General features: G+C 44.1%; 1 protein-coding gene across 1 annotated transcript; it reads left to right on the top strand.

The window, feature by feature from the left end:
• The first annotated feature begins 478 nt into the window (after window positions 1–478).
• LOC119129729 lies at window positions 479–4,323 on the top strand. Its single transcript, XM_037263117.1, has 2 exons — window positions 479–1,817; window positions 2,460–4,323. Exons 1-2 carry the CDS (start codon window positions 479–481, stop codon window positions 3,296–3,298), a joined length of 2,178 nt encoding a protein of 725 aa, XP_037119012.1. The 3' UTR covers window positions 3,299–4,323.
• Window positions 4,324–10,414: the final 6,091 nt, after the last annotated feature.

Genomic DNA, 10,414 nt, shown 5'->3' with positions numbered 1-10,414 from the left:
TTTATTATGCAATAGCAACGTACTTACTTACTAACTTACTTAAGTTCTCTGTGACATTCAAATGGATTGAAATGCACTTAAAAACACGGGCTTTGCTTTTGACTGCGAAAACACATGCAAATTGTGCATCTCATACCTGTACCGTGACGTCACGCGCCGCAATTGCACGGCTCGGAAAGCCGCATCTCAAGCTTACGTCGATCCCGGTGACGTCAATCGGTTGCCGCACGAGAAAAAGTCCGCGGGAGCACGTTTCCCATTCGCCTATGACGTCAGCTTTTGTCACTTCGCCGGCCGGAGCTTTGTTAAAAGGAGATAAAAGATCATGTTTGGCCAGATGGCGAGGACGTGTTTGATAGAAGTGCGCTATTTCCCATTCTGTGTGCATTTGTTTTTATTGCGGATGACTTGAATGTGAATGGGATCCCCCCCTTTTTTTTTTTTTTTTAAATAGGACAGACGTAGGGGGGTTGCAGCAATGGAGCGGCTCATCAAACCGGAAGCCATCGTGGAAGCGGTGAAGGCTCGCGTCAGCCAGATCTCCGCTCCTCAGAGAGCCCTACTAGTGGCTGGTACGCCCGACTCCGAGACCAAGGCCATCCTGGTGGACACAATCACCGAGGTGATCCAAAAGATTACGTCAGATGTGGTGAAACACCTGCAGCCGGTGTTCATCGAGCACCTGCGGGGTCACGCGTCCCAGGCGCAGGTAGACCTGGCAATCGACCGGTGCAGCCCGAGGCTCAGCGAATGCATAACAAAGACCTTCTCAGCCGCTCTGGACGACAGCCCACCGCAGAAGTGCGAGGGCGTCATGGAGCTCACTTCCCTCATGGAGTCCGAGGTCAAGCACCGGGTAAACTCAGCCTTGTCGGTGGCCAAAAGCACCACTGAGTGGCCCTCGGAGCCCACCCTCCTCATCCGAGGCACCATGTCCAGTGTGGCTAACCTGGCCTCAATCTTCCGCAAGGCCGTGGAATACTTCCGACACGTGTTCGCGCGAGCTCGAACCCCGCGCCAGTTGCTGTGCGGGAGCTCTAACATGAAGGTCAATGAGATGACCGACTGTGTCAAGCGGATCCTTCTGAAGTGGTCCAACCCGAAGGAGGCAAAGGCGCCCGACATGGTGGACCCGGTCACGTTGGAAGACGCGCACTTAGCGGCGGTCGATATCACCAAGACCATCACCCAGGACACGTACGGCGGCTCCGGGGACGCATGCGTGCGCGACGAGGCCCGCATTACTCGCTTTAACCTCAACTGGAAGCTGATCTTAAAGAAAGTGAAAAACTTCTTTAAGAATCTGGAGAGGCAGTCTGGGGTGGCCGGCAAAAAAATGCGGCGCCTGCGTTTCTTCCGATTCGCTCGTATGCAGTTCGCGCAAATGCTTGGCTCGCTCAAGAGCTCCTTCAAGAACCGAGACGCGTGCCTGGTGTCCCTCACGCCGGACCGCCGTTCCCGAAGCGACGACAGCGGCAACCCAAACGTCGTCAGCAGTGACGGCCCCAAGATGCCGGAGCTCCGGCCCGCCTATCGGACCAGCACGCTCGCCGTCCGGCAGTCCCAGCACCCGGTCTTCAACTTCGAGTCCATCCGGGAGAACGTGGATAAATTATACAATGAGTTCTCCCAAATGGATCTACCGGACCGGGCTGGGAAAGTCAAGCGGTACATTGACGAGAAGATCGGGAGTTTCTCGTCAGGCCTCACGTCCCAATTGTACGCGTACATCATGTCGTGTCAGAATGACGTGTACGAGGTGCCGTCGGGCCGTCCGAAGACACCTTTAATGGACACGGTCCTCTGGGGCCGACGGGGTAAGCTCGGGGTTATAAAATTGAGTAACTATCAAAGTTGGAAACTCTCCATGGGAGTTAAGACAACCATATTTAAAACCCAGCTACTGTGTTTGTGCTCTTGCATTTCGTTATCAAGGAAGCGTGTCAGAGGGATGCTTAACTCCTGTCATGTTACAGGTCAAATTGACCCTCTGTCAGAAAATTACCCGTTTTATTTCTTCTGCACTCCAAAAACATTCATTAATCTTACTTTTTTGCATTGTCTTCTCCACATTTCTGAACGTTTAAATATTCACTTTTCTCACTACATTTTCATTTCCGATCCTTTCGGATAGAACTAAATTGGACCAATTGGAACATTTTCTTGACGTAGTACTTACGGAAGTTGGGAATTACTCGACGATGAATGAAGCCTTTTGATATTGAATGCCAGCAGCATAGTTGTTAGTGGCGAGCACAACTGACTAAGAGTGACGTGGCAGTTTTCATGCGCTCCCAGTGCTTGCTTTGCATTTCTGCTTTCCCAATGCTTCCCTAATGAGTCATTAAATTAGCCACAATTCCCAATTTGTTCCCATGGATAGTTTCCAATTTGGGGGATTTGTCTTGTTAACTATTCATAGAAATTTAACAGTGAATCCCCCCCGGCTGCAACCCTAGGTAAGATCCACTGGGATCATCAGATCTTCTCCCCGGAGGTGCTGTACGCCATGACGGAGGACGCCGTGTGGCGGTTTCTGCAGCAGCTCTTCCTCTGGCTGGAGATTGAGCCCGCCGAGGAAACCTACACGGACGAGGTGTCTGGCGCGCTCATGGACATCAACCAGCTGGTGGAGAAGGCAATGACCCCGGAGACCAGTGCCAGCGAAGAACTCCGCCCAGAGGAGCAGGTGGTCCCCAAACTGGACTTGGAACAGTCCTCGGAAGCTTCCGCGTCAACGCCTCGCACCACCAGCCCGGAGGTCCGAACCCGCACGGCGGAGGTACGCACAACCACCACACCGAAATTGCGCATCGGTACCACGTTGGACACGGGCAACACCACCGACGAGGTGACGTCCGAGCCGGAGGCCGAACCCATCCCGCAGGAGTTGCAAGAGAAGCTGACGCGCCTTCTGGTGTACACGCTGGTGATGCAGCTGGACCAGAGGTTGCAACGAAAGCGCAAGACGGGCGTCGACAGCCTCGTCCTCGTTATTGAGCGTCTCCTCTACCGGGCCCTGGAGGAGATCAGCCCCCGCCACATCGAGGACATTCGGACCTTGGGGAGCATAAACCAGGTGGTCACGCCGGTGGTGAAGGACCTCATGGTGGAGTTTGGCACCCCGCACAGACTGGCGGAGGCTGTATTTGCGGATGACCCTTTGTTCGATGACGCGGTTTTCCGGCACCTCAAGAGTCACATCAGTGCCCTCAAAGAGCCACCCAAGCGGGCGAACATCTTCTCCCTTCTGGTCAAAGCTATGACCATGCTCCGCTTCATGGGGAGTTCCCATTGAAGTCACTTCCTTGATGTGGAAGTCCATACAGTATATGCTGCACCTGTTTGATAGGTTGAACATCGACATGACAAACCACCTGTACCAGCCAATTGGCTTAGGTACACCTGGACAAAATTTATTTAAAATAATGCTCAGTTCTGATTGACACTGCCAGAGGTAATGATTGTATTTATATTGATTATAGTGAAGAGTTGATGCAATACACCATTAATAACCTCATTTAGCTACACGAGGCTCGAAATATTTGACAAGGCCCACAGTGTAGGGCAGACACCTACAGATTATATAACTGATTACAATATGGATGTATCTCAGACTACACATCACTGAGCAACAAAATTTCAATATGCTCAATTTATGACCTTCACAGAGGAATCTATTTGGTCTATGTGCCCCTTATGGCTCCTTAATGGGTCCTTAATTTCCAGTGGTAAAAATCTTCCCAAACTCAAAGGCAAGAGCACGAGCTTTTGATGTGGTCATTCATGCAGTTATGAAAACAAAACCGCCCCACACAGTGACCATGAAGTCAAAGTAAAACAAAATATGCAGTTCATTTATTTTGAAAATTGTGCTTTTATGTGCACACTTGTAGCTGCTCGTACAAGAGCTACGAATTGTTTTGCGGTCTTGAAAACGTAGAGACATTTTTGCTATATTTAGCTATGGTACAACAAAGGAGACAAAAAAATAACAAGCAGTCCCAACTTGTTTCTGTACCAATACAACAAACAAAACAATGTTTTTTCTAAAGACAAACTTACAAGTTGATTTTAGCATGTTAGCGTGGCCCTCGACAAGCGTTCCAGTTTCTCATGTGGTCCCTTTGCAAATTTAATTTCCCACCTTTGGTGTTGCAGGAAAGCACACCACTGTAAACTACAGTAATAAACCTTTCTGACAGTGTCAATTAAAACAGCATACAGGTATTTTGTACCGAATTTTCCAGCATTGAGGCCAGTAAGTGCCCATGGATATTTATTTGATTCATTATAAATCCAACATTTTTCATTCAGATATTACCAGTCACGGTGGCTCGGTGGCGCACTGGGTAGCCCGTCCGCCTCACAGTTAGGAGGGTGCGGGTTCGATTCCACCTCCGGCCCTCCCTGTGTGGAGTTTGCATGTTCTCCCCGGGCCCGCGTGGGTTTTCTCCGGGCACTCCGGTTTCCTCCCACATCCCAAAAACATGCTTGGTAGGCCGATTGAAGACTCCAAATTGTCCCTAGGTGTGAGTGCGAGTGCAAATGGTTGTTTGTCTCTGTGTGCCCTGCGATCGGCTGGCAACCGGTTCAGGGTGTCCCCCGCCTACTGCCCGATGACGGCTGGGATAGGCTCCAGCACTCCCGCGACCCCCGTGGGGACTAAGCGGTTCAGAAAATGGATGGATGGATATTACCAGTCACAGTATGCCTGTAATTCAGTGAAAGCCCTATAGGCATATATAGATATATTTTCAAATATTTTACTAAAGACTGCACAAATATACATTTACCGCCTGCAATGTTAACAGGTTGTTTTTTAATGGAAGTGAATGTTTCCAGGTGTGCAGGCACTATTAAAGTGACCGTGCTATAAATGCTGGGTAAAAGTGGAGGCGAAGGGCCCAGGGCGCAGCTAAACGTTGATGTAAATGAGTGACTTTTGACCCAGAAGCTGGTTCATTCATTTAAGTTCCTCACTAGAGATTTACAGACCCATCTGGCTGTGGCAGGAATACAATTAAAATGGCAAATTAAAATGATTTTTTTTTTTTCATTCGTTAACTGTAGAGTTCACTGTGTTTACATTATTGTACACTCACAGCCATAATATTAGGTACACCTGCAAATCACGATTTGTGTCAATCATTTTGTCTGAATAGCAACGGGAAACTGGCCGTATTAAAATATTACATTGTTTCATTGGGTTGCTTTTAAGATTGGGGGTTGTTTGTAACTTTAGAAATTTTGAGACAAGTATCAGGTGAAAAGATGAGGTTTTTTTATTTATTACTTAATTTTTAAAGGTCACAAATAAATATGTGCCACATAAAAAAATCCTCTATTGTTTGGACCGTTATTTTAATGTGTGGGGTAGCGTTAGCTTTGTTGCTACACTAAACAGTAGCGCCAGTCAGTGAATTAGCAACCCTACATCAACCGTAGATATTTCTCAAGAAACATGTATGTAAACAACATTGTACATGATATAAACTGTACATTCCTTGAAAACCTACTACTAGATATTTTGAGTATTTTTCCATGGAATATCTGTTTTATTGTATTTTTATCTTTTATTCACTGTATTTTGTTCTATTTAAAATATTTATAAATAAATGCCGAAAGAATAAGAAAATTGTTATTGATTTCCTGTAATTCTCTCCATCAGTCTGAACAGTATTCTGATTAATGTTGTGTTTGCGGAATATGAATTTAGCAGAAAAATTCACCTCATTGTATCCATCTCAGGGGTGGTCATTTTACATTGTGCTGCCACTTGCTGTCGACTGAAAATGACATCACAATGCCTAAAGGCTCAGGTAACAACCAATCACGGCTCACCTGTTACCTGGGATTGGTCATGAATCAATCTTCAAAGCTGATTCGACCATTTATCTGGGAGTCGGTTTTCATGCTGCTGTTTGGGGTAGCAAGAGAACATGACTGACTTTGAAGTCACGTGAAATCCTCAATACAAAGAGTTCACCAGTGCATACCGGGTTTTGTCAGAAGGATCACAAAGATGAGAGTATGATCTCATATGGTGTTTTCATCCAAAAAACACTTGATATCACCTCACAGTGTTTCTATTCACACCATCTTACCTACCTGATTTCATGCTATGCAGGTAATGTTCTTATCCAAATGCAACGCCTCTGCCGCTGACACTATAAATATCACTGTCGCTTGGCTGGAAGATAGCATAAAGCGTGATTCGCCCGAGATTACATTTTTTGTTGATTACACTGAATGTAAATGAAGCAATGTGGCGTTGAAGTAAATAAACAGCAGCAAATGCACAAATCATTCTCTGGCTTTGAACCTTAATCAAACTTTGACTGCCTGGATTGCTATATATCTTGACTCTTAATTTCCGTGCCTTTCCATGCTTCCTCTGCCTGATTAACTATGGGAAATAAATAGTAGTGTGTATTTACAATGTACCATTAGATTACATACATCATTTTAAAAGGTAAAGGTAAAAGGTCTGTTATTTATTCATCGCTCATTTTATTTTATTTTATTTATTATTTGTTATTTATGGTTTGGGCATTCTTGTTTTTGTTTTGTGTCGCCTACTTGTATGTCTCGTCACCGTGGGATGGTGGAAACGGAATTTCGGTTTCTTTGTGTGTCTTGACATATGAAGGGATTGACAATAAAGCTGACTTTGACTTTGACTTTGACTTTGAAAAGCATGTTTCACATGTGCAGTGTCTGTGGAAAATGCCTTCAGATGCTGCAAAGGCAGGGCACACAAAATGCTTAGGCACAGGCTACAAACTCGGGGCCTCATTTATCAACCAAAGATGCTTGCATTATCAGTGCATATGAACATTTCCATGCAAAGAATGGGATTTAGCAAAACAGATTACTTACCGGTGTGATAAATCTGATGGCTTTTGTTTTCCCCCTCCTGTTCATTTAATAAATAAGTCGCCAAAAGTGTAGGGGTGCAGGATCAATTCCTGCTCAGTGACATGTGCATGTGGGTGTGATTGGTTGGTTGTCTCTATATGTGCCCTGCAACTGGCTGGTGACCAGTTGAGGGTGTAATTTGTCTTTTGCCCAATTTCAGCTGGGATAGGCTCCAGAACAGGATAAGCGGTGTTGAAAATGGATGGCTAGATGGATTTACAAAATAACAGTCCAACGAGATTGTTGAAACTTTTCTACAAACAAGTTGATAAATGACACCCCATGAGAACCACAGTGTTGTGCTTTTGCTTATATTTTCAAATACCGGTTTTTATCTTAATACATGGCGTGTCACTCGAGACAAATAAGCACCACACCCCAAATTGGAAGAAAGCAGACTGAAGTGATTACCTCATGCAAGTGGGATGTGATGTTCACAAACAGACTGAACTGCAAAGTGCACATACTTCATTACTGTTCTTAAAGAGATTTTTTGGCATTAGTATTTATCGTACTTAATGTTTGTAATTTTGACGCCTTACTTTGTGGAAATCAGTACTTTTGTCAACCTCTGTGGATGATGACCTGAAATAAAAAAAATGAAAGGTAAGTTGAGATCTTGATTGACTGAGATCATGGGAACGACTATGAACTAGGGAACACAAAAAATAATAATGTATTGTAATGGACTGGAACAGATTTGGAGAAGCAAAATATTTTTTTATCCATGGCCTTATTTAAGTTCATTTTTGATGTCATTCGCGCCAAGTGTTATTCAAGGTGAATGCATTGTATCTTGTGCCAGATTAAAATTCTCCAGCTTCTTGCAATGACAAAATACATTCAAGGTTTGTTTTTTCACTTCTTATGAGTTAATTTAAGATATTTTCAGGGTTAGTTCACTATGTTAGCAAGGCTATGGGAACATCTTTTTGATAATATCCAGTGATGTCATTTTTTTCTCCTCAGTATGAACACGATGCAAGGTAATGAAAGAGGGACATTATTTTCTTTCATTGAGGCAAGGTATTGAAAGTATCATTTAGAAAATGAGATGGAGACTTATATATCATTCACACCAAACATGCTGTTTATCAAACACACCTACTTTACTGTCAAACTAAAAACAAAATAAAAGACAATTAATTACATGCAGTTCAGACAAAATACAACAAAAATACAGTAGAGCAAAAAGCTTGGAGCACAGCCTTACGCGGTCCATATGTGGCTCTTGACACACTGGAAATTTAAAAGACAAGTAATGAGCTTGAGGATGAGCACAATTTCTATTGAATTGAAATGAAGGCAAAAAAAAAGGCAAAATTAAAATTCTTTACATTCATTACAATTATTTATCTATCTTTCTTACTACCAAATGCTACTTTTCCTCATTAAACAAAAATACCAAAATGTTGGCTGTTTTTTAGTGGTGGGGGGGGAGGCTGGAACATATAAATGGCTTTTATGTTCATTTCAATGGAAAAGGATGATTTGAGATAGTCATGCATCTTTTTTTGCATCACATTTACCGGGGAAAGGGAGCAGGCTAGATGACTATATTGATATGATAAATATTTGAAAGAAAACAGTCAAATGTATTGATTAGCCTCAAAAGTAGGTTACGGTCGGGCTGTATTTTTATTTTATTTGTTATTATTACAACCACACGGCGGCACACAGAGTCACATTTTCTGCAGAGTAGCAAATCAAAGCCAAGCTTGGAAAACTCATTTCACAGAGATGTGTAATCTCACTCTCTACATGATAGCGAGTATTTGTTGCTGTAACAAGAATAAGCAGTTTGTCAACATAGTTAATACTTATCAGTTTTTCTTTGGCAAACAAAGGCTAAAAATGATAGCATCGACGCATCTACTGATGCGGCAGAAGCATAAAGGGGGAAAAGAAAAGTCGCATTGCGATAGGAAACAAAACAAAGGTTATTTTCATCCCGGGCCTCCTGGGGCCTGTGCTGGTTCAAACCATCCTGGATATCAATCTGGCTCAATATTATCAAGCAGCTGCAATCACGGATAAGCAGTGTAGCATAAAGGTGCTTATCAAGTCACTGAATCAAACTTGGTTGAGATCATGTAAACCTCAAGAACAAACCATCATCTTGATGGGAGCATAATGACAGCAAAACAGCAAATATAAGCTTTTTAATTAGGTCTCAACCTTAATACACACTACTTTAAATAACACTGGTCAACTGGCAAATCTGTCACAGACGGAGACAGCTTGGACCAAGGTATATTGAAGTGAAAGGGTTAGTGGAGAACAGAATAACAGGAAGCAGCATGGACAGACAACAGGGGCAAGCGATGGGTAGCACACAGGATAGCAGCATGGGGCAACAGACAGGTAGCATACCAGCTATCAAAGAGGAGAGATGAGCTGTCCAGAGTACCTGTCATGCGGATGCATGACAAAATCGGAGCTGTACAAAGTAAACAACTCCTCTAGATTATTTTTTGTGCTGATTCTGAATCTGCCCTCATTTTGTTTCTCTAGTGCAGTGGTTCCCAAAGTGGGCGGTACCGCCCCCCTGGGGGCGGTGGAATGATCTGGGGGGGCGGTGAGGAAGAAAGGGGCGGTAGGGGGGCGGTAGAGGGGCGGCAGTCGATTTGTACACAACACGCCGCTCTGGCCCAGTCAGATTCGACAGCATAGACTACAAAAGCAAAAGCTCAGGTTTGTAATTTCAAGCTTGTAATGTTCAGAATTTTATCTTATAATAAAAACCGCATTCTGGCGGTCAACATCATCTTGAGTTCAAGTCAACATGAAATTGGGGACTCGCCAGAACGCGCCGTGTTGTGTTGTGTTGAGCTGGTTAGGGCAGTGGTCCCCAACCACCGGGCCGCGGACCGGTACCGGTCCGTGGGTCACTTGGTACCGGGCCGCCAAGCCGCACAGAATTTTTTTTTTTTATCGACGATCAATTAATTCAGGTCAAGACACTCGTCCCGGTCACGTGACATGTTTCCCCAGTCGAGCCCGCAAAGCTAATATGTGGCGACAGGCTAACTAACCAGGCAGTGAAGCATTCAAAACTGCTTCAACACATGGAGACCAAGCATCCTGCAATAAAAGACAAACCTTAAATCACTTCGGGTGTCATTGTCTCCGATTACGTCTAGATGGGACCGGCTCGTTTCTGAGAAACAAACTCAGGGCTCCCACTAATTCAACATAATGGTAATGATATTATAAATGTATTATTTATTTATTTATATAAATGTATTATTTATTTATATAAATGCCGGTCCTTGGGGGGGGGGGGGGGGGGCGCTAGGAATTCACTGGAGAGCCAAAGGGGGCGCCAGCCTGCAAAAGTTTGGGAACCACTGCTCTAGTGCAATAATAATAATAATAATAATAATAATAATATATGTAGCATATTAATATATCTAGTAATATTTACAATTAATCCAGGGTTACAATCAGCAACAGGTGGAATTATTTTCTGAAAAGTCATAGCTATAAATTA

The sequence above is a fragment of the Syngnathus acus genome, chromosome 10, assembly GCF_901709675.1.
Source record: "Syngnathus acus chromosome 10, fSynAcu1.2, whole genome shotgun sequence".
NCBI classification, from domain to species: Eukaryota; Metazoa; Chordata; class Actinopteri; order Syngnathiformes; family Syngnathidae; genus Syngnathus; species Syngnathus acus.
Note: the sequence above shows the minus strand (reverse complement) of the source record. Positions and strands in the feature narration are given on the sequence as shown.

Bases quoted from the DNA above. Each gene is read 5' to 3' on its own strand.
- LOC119129729 (XM_037263117.1), top strand. From the start codon at position 479: ATGGAGCGGCTCATCAAACCGGAAGCCATCGTGGAAGCGGTGAAGGCT. The intron at 1,818-2,459 runs GTAAGCTCGGGG...CTGCAACCCTAG, and splicing joins GGTCCTCTGGGGCCGACGGG to GTAAGATCCACTGGGATCAT.